This window comes from Triticum aestivum, chromosome 2D (genome assembly GCF_018294505.1).
Source record: "Triticum aestivum cultivar Chinese Spring chromosome 2D, IWGSC CS RefSeq v2.1, whole genome shotgun sequence".
In the NCBI taxonomy this organism is placed as follows: Eukaryota; Viridiplantae; Streptophyta; class Magnoliopsida; order Poales; family Poaceae; genus Triticum; species Triticum aestivum.
Window position 1 is genome coordinate 75,436,805 of NC_057799.1, and position 13,304 is coordinate 75,450,108.

General features: G+C 46.1%; 1 protein-coding gene and 1 long non-coding RNA gene across 3 annotated transcripts; both read left to right on the forward strand.

Annotated features, from left to right (window-relative positions):
- The first annotated feature begins 1,732 nt into the window (after positions 1-1,732).
- Positions 1,733-7,962, forward strand: LOC123051679 (endo-1,4-beta-xylanase 1). Of its 2 annotated transcripts, none has more exons than XM_044474642.1 (9): positions 1,733-1,938; positions 3,081-3,442; positions 3,528-3,669; positions 4,051-4,415; positions 4,502-4,661; positions 5,004-5,341; positions 5,513-5,690; positions 5,886-6,419; positions 6,620-7,962. In XM_044474642.1, the coding sequence occupies exons 2-9, from the start codon at positions 3,117-3,119 to the stop codon at positions 7,733-7,735; spliced, it is 3,159 nt and encodes a 1,052-aa protein (XP_044330577.1). In that variant the 5' UTR covers positions 1,733-1,938; positions 3,081-3,116; the 3' UTR covers positions 7,736-7,962. The 2 variants fall into 2 exon arrangements, with proteins under 2 accessions (XP_044330577.1, XP_044330576.1); XM_044474641.1 differs by lacking the exon at positions 1,733-1,938 and adding an exon at positions 2,303-2,570.
- Positions 7,963-8,950: 988 nt separating this feature from the next.
- On the forward strand, positions 8,951-10,301 carry LOC123051680 (uncharacterized). The gene is made up of 2 exons (XR_006424231.1): positions 8,951-9,479; positions 9,662-10,301. It is a non-coding gene; the product is annotated as an uncharacterized lncRNA (long non-coding RNA).
- The last annotated feature ends 3,003 nt before the right edge of the window (positions 10,302-13,304 follow it).

Here is a 13,304-nt window from a genome sequence, read left to right on the forward strand (position 1 = left end):
TCTTGATGCAAGCCTTCATTTGCTCCTCTTTCTCTTGCCGACGCTTCTCCTCACTTGCTTTCTTTTGGGTCATCATGCCTTGCAAGGTTTCTTGGGCTGCTTCTTTGGTTTTATTTACTCTTTAGTTTTGTTAAAATCAAACTTTACACTTTCATTAAGTTGTAGAAAATTAACTGTGTGCTAAACCAACGACAAGAAATATGAATCGAAAGGAAACGTACACACCATCAAATCAGTACCATTAGATTGAATATATTTTCATGTCATATAGGTTTGTTGTTATAAGCAAAGCTAACATGCGAGTCGGAGGGGTTAAGATCCTCTGCAGTACTGTACACTGTTGTGGTGCAGATGACACATGAGGCCGGGTCCATACAACATCAACCGTACTGTATGGTGCGCTACAACAGAGGATCCTAACCCGAGTCTGAGGGAGACACGGAGTACTAAAAAATCCCACCCCGTTTCCCTGCTCCTACCTCCATCTTCTCTGTTAGGGCAACTCTAACGCGCTGCGTTTTGTTCGTTTTCCATCCGTTTTGGTCGGCTGAAGATGCGATGTTTGCCCGCGTTCGACCGATGCGTCCAACCGGCTGGCGCATTTTTCGTCTGTATCTGATTTTCTGACAAGCAAATTTAATCTAAAGAAAAGGCCAGCAGCCGGCATACATGTCAACCTAAAAAAAAATCATAGTTCATGCCGGCACACTTGCTAGCGGCCGACAGAGTTGCCAGCACAAAAAAGACGGACATAGTTCATACTGGCACACATGCCAACATACAAAAAAGATGACGCTCTCGACCATAGATCAACCATCTAGCTGAAGCCTCATCTTTTGCCTCTTCTGGAATCAAAGTCTCCTACTCGAGGACAATTTGCCCAAATGCAACATCATGATCTCCATCTCCTTCACCATAAAAGCGAGCGCTGCCTCCTTTTGCTTTGGTCTTGGTATTGGCCGCCTCTATCCCCAGCTTCTTTGCTTGTATGTCCGCCTCCAGTGCCGTAGCCAGGAAATCCCTACGCCCCGGGCCAGCAGTGTTGCTACAGTACATGCTGTAGCTACAGTGCGTGACTGTAGCTGCATTATACGAAGAGTTTTCTCTTCACGCCCCAGGCCACGGTCAGGGCAGCCCTGGGCCTGGCTACGCCGCTGTCCGCCTCCATGTCGAGCTTCTTCTTTTGTATCTTGGTGCAAGCCTTCATTTGCTCCTCTTTCTCTTGTCGACGCTTCTCCTCCCTTGCTTTTCTTGGGTCATCATGCCTTGTAAAGTTTTTTTTGGTCTGCTTCTTGCGGGTGGTGTGGGGCTTGCCGGCCGCTCCATCATCTGTGGAGGCTGGAAAAGCAGGGCTGCTAGGGTTCGGCGCGTCGGCCATGGCGAGAGAGCGAGAGGCTTTTGAGAGAGAAGGGGAATAGAAAAGGACAAGGGTGGGCGTCATACGCGTCCACGCCAGCACAAACCGAACCCAATTTATATCGGAAATGAGTCGTGGATTGACAAAAAATGGACGCTCCTCTTGAGTGTGGTGGGTGTCCGTTTCAACCCAAACCCCGCATACGGACAGAATGCGTCGGCGCGCACCGGCCGTCGACATGTTGCACGCGCCCTTTCCCGCGTTGGATCTCCCGCCTCTGGAAGGTCATCGATCTGTACACATGGCGGCCCGTCGGTGTCCTCCTATTAATGACAGGGCAGGCAAAGCGTGCGCGAGTCCCCGTGGGGCCCAGCTGTAAGTCTAAGTACTCCCAGTACCAGTAGCATCTGTAACATTGACATCGAATTAATTGTTATCGGTCAACTGTGACCTTTCCCCCTTGTTCTTCCTGCGATCTTTCTAGCTCCGGCTCCGGCTCCGGCGTAGGCTCGGGACATCATCGCATTTGGTAGGACAGAAGGTGCTCGATCTGGGTCATCGGCTCGTCGCTCATCGCAGAGGTAAACAACTCGATCTGAGAGGCTCAATCTTACTGCTCGTGCTCGTGCTGTGCATCTGTCTGCTCCGCCGCGCGCGCGTGCGCTTGACTTTCCAAGGTCGGTCGGTGCCCGCGAGGTGTTCGCCGCAATGCCTCCAAGGAGCAGTGCAGAGGAGCCGTAGACTAGCGGAGATTCTTGGCAAGATTGCCTTTTCTTCTTCCCCACACGGCTGTGTCCATTGGTGGCCTCCTTGGCATCCGATTCCTTCCCATTTCCCGTCCGCGCCGCCATTTCCGGCAGAAGAAGCAAGCGGACACGCGCCGGCCGGTGGCGCTGTCGTCCGGTCCTTATATGCTTCCCTTTCGCTTCCTGCCCAAGCTGGCTGTCGTCTGGTGGTGGTTTGGTAGGTAGGGTCCTTCCGTATCGTTTCTTTGCTTCGCTCCCCTGCCTTTTGCCAGCACAGCCCACCGACGCCGTAGGAGCCGTAGCCCCGCCCGCGCCCGCGCCCCTCCGCCGTCGCCGAGCCGCCTGGGCGTCCGGATGACATGATGCGGCGCTGCGGGTGGCTTTCGCTTCTCTGCCGCCCCCGCCGGGGTGCCCGCGCCGCCGTCTTGCCGCCGCCCAACCCAGATCCACCCCCTCCCGAGCCCAAGGTATCGTCGTAGTACTAGTAACTAGTAACAAATTCCGCCTTCGTTTCTTGCTATGGGCGATGGGAAGTACAGTAGTGTCCAATTTAGCATTGTTTGACACTCTTCTCCTTGGTCCATCGGTCATCTATTTGATTGCCCACTGAACAAAGATTCAGGATGCATTTGGTGCCATTCGTAGGAATTGGGGGAGGACGGCCCTAGTTTTACAAATCACGCCTCTGCTCGTCTTTGCACTTTATGTGCCGGAGACCTTATCAAGTCAATCGCTACATTCCACATGCTCCTTGCTGTTCTTTGAATTTCCTGCCACATTCGGTAGCTCTTTAGGCATATGTTTCAAGGAAAATTGTTCTCGAACGGACGGGCACCAAAGTGTGCGTCAAATTATAATCTGACGAATGTGATGAACACTGGCTAAACTCACAAAATAGTTGACAACATACCTATGTTATAGCTCATGACATTGAATTTTGCCACATTCAAAATTAATTACTATGCAATGTTGAGCAGGGAGAGGAGAATCACAGCGCTTCTGACAAAGTTATCATGGAGAACATTCTACCAAACGGCGATTTTTCTGAAGATCTATGTTTATGGCATTCTAACGGTTGCCATGCGTTTGTTGCCGTTGAAGGGTCTGGTTACCATAATGGTATAAAGCCACATTCAGGGTCTAAATATGCTGTAGTTACTCATCGCACACAGACTTGGCAAGGGCTTGAGCAGGTCTTAGAAAACATTAGTGCCGGTACCAAATACATTGTTACTGCCTATGTTAGAGTTCATGGGGAATTTCATGAGCCAGTTGGAGTCCAGGCCACGCTAAAACTTGAGGGAGAGGGCTCTCCTACCAACTACCATTCCGTTGCAAGGTACTTCGACTCGAAGGTGCTATTTATTGCCTTATATGATGCTATATCAGTATCATTTGTTTATCAAGGGAAATTGTTTGACCAGGATTTTGGCCTCACAAGAATGCTGGGAGAAGTTGGAAGGTTCGTTTGAGCTTACAACTATACCAAGCCGTTTGGTGTTTTATCTTGAAGGCCCCCCTGCTGGTGTAGACTTGCTCATAGATTCAGTTACCATTTCCTGCAAGGTATGTTTTTCAACTCGTGTATATGTTTTGTTTTGCGGGAACTCTTGTATATGCTTGTGTGTGAAGTGTGAACCAATCTTGTATTGCTAAGAAATAATGGCAATCATGCATTAAATTCTGATTTAGCAACATGTTAATTAGTTGGGACCACATTTCGCAGTGCCCATAGAAAAGGAAGTAACATCGTCTGCTACGACTAATTTATGAGACCCTACAACTGCAATATATTTTGCTTAACCGTTCAGCACATGTACTACAAGTATTGCCACCATAGTTTGTACATTCCGTATTCTAATATTTTGTTAACACCAGCTACTTCTGTATTACCAATCGATTATATTATGTGTGCTTTATTTTCCTAACTAGTTCAAATTTCTGCAGAAAGCAGAGAGCAAGACTTCTTCATTGATTGGTGGAACAGCAAACATCATTTTAAATTGTGATTTTTCCGAAGGCCTTCATTCATGGCATCCTATCTGCTGCCATGCGTATGTGGCATCACAATGGTCCGGTTTCCTTGATGGTATTAGAGGGGACTCGGGAGAGAATTATGCTGTTGTTTCAAAGAGAACTGAACCCTGGCAAGGTCTTGAGCAAGATATTACAGATAGAGTATCTGCTGGTACAGTTTATGCAGTTTCGGCGCGTGTTAGAGTTGATGGGAATATCCATGGCAAAGCTGAAGTTAAAGCAACCCTGAGGTTGCAAAATCCAGATGGATCAACACACTACAATCCTATTGGAAGGTACTGTTTTGAAGTTCTTTAACAGCAATATTCTAACCATACCAGTTACCACCAGCCCTAATTTGTGGTAGAACCTGATGTGGCAGAGTATTAGCCTCAAAAGAAAAGTGGGAGAAGTTGGAAGGTTCCTTTTCTTTGACAAATATGCCAAAATGCGTGGTTTTTTACATTGAAGGGCCTCCTGCTGGGGCGGATCTTATTATTGATTCTGTTACTATTGCTAGGTCTGAACATAAGCAGCCAAAGGTGAGTGCTTTTCTATGTGCATTTGTCTTACCCATTCCTGAACAACACGTTTTACAATTCATTTGATAACCTGCTTTATGTCTCTCAGGAGTTAAAGTTTAACTAGAATGTACTGCATGTTATGCTTGAGCCATTGAGGAGTTCTGATAGTCTTTACATTCAAATATTTTTGGTGCAAAAGATTGATTTCACCAAGTCTTCATCTATTAATTTTCACAAATTTCAGCATGAATATGCAATAATACTCGTGCTCATTTATTTGTATATTCATGTTCTTGTATGTGCGGTATGCAATCCTTTTTTTTTGGTGATGCTTTTGACCTGTTAATCTTTCATTTAAAGGAAGTAAAGTCACCAAGTGGAATCGAGACTATTATCAAGAATCCTCAGTTTGAAGAAGGGTTAAGCAATTGGTCTGGACGAGGATGTAATATCAGCAGGCATGAGTTCACTGCATATGGGAATGTAAAGCCTGTAAATGGCAGCTACTTTGCTTCAGCAACTGGACGGGTTCACAGTTGGAATGGCATACAGCAAGATATCACAGGCAGAGTGCAGAGAAAAGTTTCTTACGAGATTAGTTCTCCTGTTCGCATATTTGGCAGTGCTAATGAGACTGAGGTTCGTGCTACTTTGTGGGTACAAGAATATGGCCGTGAACAATATCTATGCATTTCAAAGTAAGTATATTGAGTTTATTATTTACACGCTTTCTTGACAATGTTATCTTATCTTCCATTACAAAATGTTATCTTCTAGGGTCATCGATTGTCACTGGTTTACCAAATGTTACAGTATCTTATAGGGGTCACAGATATTACCGTTTACTGATTTTTCTATTATTAACATAGAAACCAGGCCTCTGATAAGCGCTGGACAGATTTGAAAGGAAAGTTTATCCTTCATGCTCCCTTCTCCAAAGTTGTCCTCTTCATAGAGGGGCCACCAGCAGGAATTGACATCCTTGTAGATGGCCTTGTCCTATCTCCTGCAAGAAAACTTCATGCTGCTCCATGCCCAAAAATTGAGGTTTGTAAGCTAATTACTAAATTAAATTATGTCCCCGCGGAAGCGTGTCTTCAAATGTCTCAACTCGTGTGTATACAGTAGTTGTTTTGGTAGACTTTCTCAATGGATCATGATTGTTTGGATAGAAAGTTTTGGCCATTTCTTTCGAACTCAAGTATTCTTTTTTTCTAATGGAATGATTTGCTTGTATTTCAGAATGTTCTGTATGGAGCTAATATCATGCAGAATAGCGCTTGCTCTCGTGGTCTTGCTGGGTGGAGTCCTATGGGTTCATGTCGATTGAGTATCCATACCGAATCACCCCATATGCTATCTTCCATCCTGAAGGACCCCTCTAATCAGAAACATATAAGTGGTCGCTATATCCTTGCTACAAACCGCACTGATGTGTGGATGGGCCCTTCTCAGGTGATAACAGACAAGCTAAAGCTACACACTACTTACAGAGTCTCTGCCTGGGTACGAGCTGGCTCTGGAGGACATGGCCGTCACCATGTCAATGTTTGTCTTGGTGTAGATGACCAATGGGTTAATGGTGGGCAAATAGAAGCCGATGGGGATCAATGGTATGAAATCAAAGGAGCATTCAAGCTTGAAAAGAAGCCATCTAAAGTTATTGCATATGTTCAGGGTCCCCCTCCAGGTGTTGATATCCGAGTCATGGGTCTCCAAATTTATCCGGTTGATAGAAAAGCACGTTTTGAGTATCTCAAGGACAAATCAGATAAGGTGAAACTGCCCCCTCTCCCTTCAACGTTTTTCATGTTAGGATGAAACTTTGATGTGCCTACACAAGCATATTAAGATATCTTTTTCCCCCAATATCATTATTAAACTGAAAATTTTCGCCTGCACATCATCCATTGGTTGCTTATAACCGTGATGCTCTTGAGAAATATTAAATTCATTTTGCTGATTTCTTTTGTTAGGTAAGGAAGCGTGATATTGTTCTGAAGTTCGAAGGATTAGATGCTGCGAATGTTTTCGGTTCAGCTCTCAGGATACAACAGACTGAGAACAGTTTTGCATTTGGGTCATGCATAAACCGAAGTAACATTGAGAATGAGGATCTTGCTGATTTCTTCGTGAAGAATTTTAATTGGGCTGTATTTGAGAATGAGCTGAAGTGGTACTGGACAGAGGCGGAACAAGGGAAGATAAATTATAAAGACTCTGACGAGTTGCTTAAATTCTGTCAGAAACATAACAAACAAGTTCGCGGCCACTGCTTATTCTGGGAAGTGGAGGATTCAGTGCAGCCATGGCTTCGATCACTGCATGGACACCACTTGATGGCTGCTGTACAAGGTCGTTTACAGAGCCTGTTGTCAAGGTACAAAGGCCAGTTTAGACATCATGATGTAAACAACGAGATGCTTCATGGATCTTTTTACCAAGATAGGCTTGGAAGGGACATCAGAGCTCACATGTTCAGAGAAGCCCATAAGCTTGACCCTTCAGCAGTCCTCTTTGTCAACGACTACAACGTCGAAGATGGGTGCGACTCGAAATCCACCCCAGAAAAGTTTGTGGAGCAGATCGTCGATCTCCAAGACCGGGGCGCCCCAGTTGGTGGGATCGGCGTGCAAGGTCATATCAGCCATCCTGTGGGAGATATCATCTGCGATTCTCTAGACAAGCTAGCTATACTGGGTCTCCCTATCTGGATCACTGAGCTGGATGTCTCGGCGGAGAACGAACACATCCGAGCGGACGATCTCGAGGTGTGCCTCCGTGAATGCTTCGCCCATGCCGCTGTGGAGGGGGTGGTCCTCTGGGGGTTCTGGGAGACGTTCATGTTTCGGAATCATGCTCACCTGGTCGATGCTGATGGAACAATCAACGAGACCGGCAAAAGGTACCTTGCCCTGAAGCAGGAGTGGTTGACCCAAACGGATGGTGACATCGATCACCATGGGGAGTTCAAATTCAGAGGCTACCATGGGTCATACACCGTAGAAGTAGCGACGCCCTCGGGGAAGGTGACACGGTCATTTGTTGTTGACAAGGAGAACCCTGTGCAGGTGGTTACCTTGAACATTTAGCTTGTACCAAATGGAGTACTTCCTACACTCCAGCAGTGTGCACTGTACTGAGTTTTTTCGGTTTGATGTGCCATATGTTGTCAGTTTCCCTTATAGGAGTATATGTTTTACTAGCAAATATGCATGTGCGTTGCATTGGGAGAAAAAAAAGTTCTTACCATGCCTCTAGCTTATGGATCCGTGTGTTGCGACATCATAAGAGAAAAAAAAGGTTAATTTTATAGTTCCGCATATTCTTTGTCTAGTTGTATACCTTATATCAATAAGGGATATGGACAAGTAGCGCTACAATAATCAATCTGTTTTCATAAGGTGCTGCTGCATGAGATTCATTAAATTTGATTACGCAAGTCAAAGACACTGGTCCAGAAATAATCCATATGTCAACAGGAGCTAAATTCCAATATATTCAGTTATCATACCAAAAGTAGTGGGCCAACTGGATGAGTTCTTACCATATAGAAGTTAAACTCCAATATATATTCAGTTATCATACCAAAAGTAGTGGGCCAAATGGATGAGTTCATTGCACAGATTCTTTTTTCATGAATCTGATCTTTGTTTTCATTATCCGAGATTCCCATTGGTATACTATCATATTTATTTTGCCCGTCGATAATCTTCACAGCATCCCCTAAAAAAAGATAATCTTCACAACATGATTATTTAGAACTCGGCACTACAATATCAATTGTCAACACGTGCACAATTTTAACGTACAAGGATGAAACATACAAGCTTTACGTTGAATATATCAACCTGTGTATTGTGATGAAAGAGAAACCGGAGAGAAAACTCTGATTACATTTTCACTGATTCATGGGTTCCTTCTGGTAGCAGACCCTGGGACGTGTTCATCGTTCGAGTTGTTGGTGTAGATCCAATTGGAAGTTGCGAGGTCCCCTCCCGTGTTGCGGAAGACACAGCCAATGTTGCAAGACAGTAGCGACTGTGGAGGTGAGATTAGAGTGATCATCAGATCATGTCAGTAGATCCGAGCTGGTATCGCGAGGATCCCCATGTTTGGTGCCAACGACCGAGGTGTATTTTGTCAAAGGGAAATCTTTCCCACCGGCTGACCGGCTCGCTCTTGCGCCGGTCCATTGCTGCCTGTTCGATTAGAGTTGAATCGTACGTCTCGCACGCCTCACGCTGTGTCATCAACCTCCCGAGCGCATGACACACATCTTTTTCACGGGCCCACACGTGAAAGAACGACGGCCTTATCCTTTCATCATCTCTCCCAACCGCTCATCTCTCTCTCTCTCGGATCCACATGCTCCTCCGGCGATGAGGTCCTAGCCGCTGCACCTCATCCTCTTCCTCCCGCGGCAGTACATACGGAGCTGCAGCTCCCACCGCTGCAAGGGGGCGGGGCCGGGAAGGAGCGGAGTTGGCGCTGTGAAGGTGCTGCTGCGGGCCGTCAAGCCATGGTCGCCGCCTCCTCCTCCTTCCCTCGTGCTCGTGGCGCCAGAGCAGGGAGCCCTCAGCCATCGCTGCAAAGACGCGGGGTGCATGCTGTTGTGGCAGGAGTTGCAACCGGTGATGAAAATTGCTGCTACCGGCTATGCGGAGATGGCCGGCGGCAACTACTGGTGTTACAACCAGCAGCTGATGGGGAGGGAGACGGCGACCTTTTGGTGATGCAACCGGTGAGACTATTTGCTGGAACCGGCTGTTGAAAAAGCTACAAACCACACTTTTCATTGCTGGAACAGGACGACCGTCGAGTCATCTTTTGCTGGTACCAACTTTTGTTTTTGCTACAACCTGCAAGATTTTTTTGCTGGATCCGACGAGATTTTTTGTTGCTACCGGCGGCGGCGATGGATGTTTTGCTGGAACCATTGATCTTTTTTGCCGGGACTAGTGATTTTTTTTGCTACAACCGGTGACATCGTTTTTGTTGCTGGAACACGGTGGTAGAAGCCGACAACGACGGCGAGCTAGAGGTGGTGATGCCAGAAATGCTGCAACCAGGGCGACCCGTGCTGGAACTGACCCACGGAGAGTTGCAATCGTCTTCCTCATCTTCCGGAGGGGCGACGGGAGACGGCGAGCGCGGACGGCCAAGGGTGAGCGCGGGTTGCCGGTGGCTACTGTAGCCGACGATCGCTGATGCAGATATTGCGTCGTTGGGCTGCTGGGAAATCGAGACGGCATATGCTGTTTTTGAGGAACGGAGATGCAGTGGAGAGGTGGGCCTTGTGAGGAAGACGTATGAAGGAAGAAGGCACGAGCGAGTCGGGATTAAAGCTGGATCAGACGGCTGCAAAAAGTCACATCGTACGGTGCATGCAGGACCGGCCCAAAGCTAGCGCCGGTGGACCGACGCCTAGCACTGGCCTTAAATTGTCAAGGAAAATTTTACGATGCATTATAATACACCAGAGCACGTGTATTATATGGGCGATCTAATGGATGAGAATAACTGGGCCTTTTTAGCTTAAGGGTATTTTTGACCTAAATTTTTTTGTACCTTTAATCGGCCCAATTAGGTCCAGGGTATTCTCGTCCTAAATTTTTTGATTAAATTAATTGCATTAATAAAGCACTTCATTATAGAGGTCCAATCATCGTGCGTACTCTTTTGAATTTCGGTTCGAGCGGTTCGTCCTCTCTCCTCCTCTCGAGCCCTAACCTCGGGCGCCCTCGATCGCCGCCGATCGCCTCCGGCGCCCTCGATTGCCGCCGATCGCCCCCGGTGCCCTCGATCGCCGTCGATCGCACCCGCCGTGTCTACCCCTCCTGCTCCTACTCCCCCCTCCCCCTCCATCGCAAGTCACCCCACGAGCCGCTAATCACTCCTTCCCCGAGCGGACGCCACCTTCCCCGACCTGAGAGGCCACATCATCCTCATCGACGTGCATCAACTTTTTCACGCCGGATCTTCGCTGTAAGTGCCTAGCCATCTCAAATCGTTTCCGGTCCCTTCTGCATATAGCACCAATAGGGGTTGAATTTGATTCGGGTTTCGGATATGTCATGTGAGGTTTAGGGTTTATCGTTCAAGAAAGTTGTGACGAGATTTCGATCGGATTTGGTTAGGGTTTAGGATATGTCATGTGAGGATTAGGGTTTATGTTTTCAGAAAGTTGTGACGAGATTACGATTGAAAGGAAGTGTAAGTCGGATGTAGCTAGGACATATTGAAGGACTTCGTTAGGGTTATGTGGCATGAGAAAGTTGTCAGCAGATTTGGATTCAAAGAAAGTTATTTTGGATTTAGTTAGGAAATACTTTTGAATTGAGTTTCGAGATATTTTGGATTTAGTTAGGAGATAATTATTTTGTATGGAGTTTGGACTTATTTTGGATTTAGTTAGGAGATAATTTGGATTTACTTAGGAGATACTTTTGGATTTTGTTAGGAGATAATTTTGATTTAGTTAGGACATAATTTTGAATGGAGTTTGGAGATAATTGATCTATCAGGGTGGATCTATCAAGGCATTTGAAGGACTCGTCGACTTTGGATTTAGTTAGGAGATCATTAGTTAGAGCTAGTACAATCAATTACAAATTTCTGGATTTAGTCAGGGCATATTTACTTACAGCTTTTCAAGGACTGAGTTAGGTACATGAATCCGATATGAAAAATTAAATCAATTATTTAAGTAGAGTAGTGCATAATTTCGGTAACGTATGCTATCCATCCGTTACATTGACTATCTGTTTTCGCTGGCAGCATAACGACATGGATGATAAAGGCAACGATGGCAAAAACTTGGGTGATACAGGCAAGGATGACAAGGACATGGGTCATAGAGGCAACGAAGGCAAAGGCATGGATGATAAGGACAATGATTTCGTAGCCATGGACCCCAAAGGAATGGATGGTATGTGCATGGATGATAAGGATAATGAGGATGCAGGCAAGGATGGCATAGACATGGATGATGTACACATGCAAGGTAAAGGAATTGATAATAAAGGCATGGCTGGTTCAGACCTGAATGAGTGTATGGAATACTTAGAGATTGTGAAGAAGACTTTCAGTACTGAGGAAGAAGCCTACATGTTCTAGTAGGCTATGCGAGAAAAATAGGGTTTGGTGTTAGAAAGGATGATCTGAAGTACAGGGGTCCGGGTCCGAAACAAAATGCATACAGAAGGACATACAAGTGCTGCAAACAAGGATGGCGGGCCCTTAAGCACTTTAACAGAGCTGAAAGAAAAAAAACACCGAGGGGTCTTTCTCGGTGTGGGTGTCCCGCTCTTTTTCAGGTTGAGCTACAAGATAGCAGTGGCCTCTGGTTCGTCAAGAATTTTGTGGACAAGCATAACCATCTGTTTGTCCCTGCTGACATGACTCCCTACTTAACGGCTCATCGTAGAATGACTGACGCACAAAAGGCCGATGTCATCGAGTATGCTGTCGGTGGACTTCGAACACATCAGATTATGAATGTAATGGAGAAGAATGCCGGAGGTCCCGACAAGCTTGGATTTATAGATCGAGATCTATACAACCATGTTTCAATTCAGAAGAAGCGCAAGATAGAAGGCAGTGATGCTAGATATTTGCTCACCTATATGATTGCACAGAAAAAAGCAGACCCAGAATTCTTTTTCAAATACACAAAAGACAAAGAAGGCCATTTGAGGAACATATTCTGGGCTGATTCACAATCCCGGATTGACTATGTTGCCTTTGGTGGTGTCGTGGTGTTCGACAGTACATACCGGTCTAACAAGTACAGACTTCCGTTTGTTCCATTTGTTGGTCTGAACCATCACCGCAACACAGTTTTGTTTGGGGTCGGTCTAGTGTCAGACGAGACAGTTGCATCATACCAGTGGCTTCTTCATGTATTTTTGGAGGCAATGTCCCAGAAGGCACCCATTTCAGCAATCACCGATGGGGACGGTTCAATGGCTAAAGCAATAGCTACTGTCTGGACTGGAACAGATCATCGTTTGTGCACGTGGCATATCGAGGAGAATATGGTGATGCACCTCCGCAAGAAAAAGCTTGAGGAATTTAGGGAATTCATTTACCGTCGTTGGGATGTTGATGAGTTTGAGAAAAGATGGGAGGCTTATAAGGTTCGGTTCAAAATAAAACCAACGGGGAAGAGGTCGTCATGGGTTAACAGGATGTACGAGCTGCGACACAAATGGGCTGCTGCGTACACAAAGGGTAGATATTTCCTAGGCATGATGAGTAATCAGAGGAGTGAGTCTCTCAACTCAAGGCTTCATGTGCACCTGAACAGGAAGATGCAGCTTGTTGATTTGTTGCAGCATGTTGAGCACTGTGTATCCATAATGCGTAAGAATGAAGCAGCATTAGACGCAGTAGCAACACATACGATACCCTTCACTAAGCTGAATGCACACCCTCTGGAGATTGCTGCCTCTTATATTTATACAACTGTGATGTTTCCAAAGGTAAAGCGTCAGATTGTCGAAGGGACAAATTGGCAGGTCACGGACCGGGTAGCATGTGATGGTTTGGTCGTGTTTGGAGTTTTGCGCAAAGCCCCATATGATAAAGTCCCATATGGCAGGGATGCTACAGAATTGCAAGGTAAGGAAGGTAAGTATGCTGAGGACTTGCATGCAA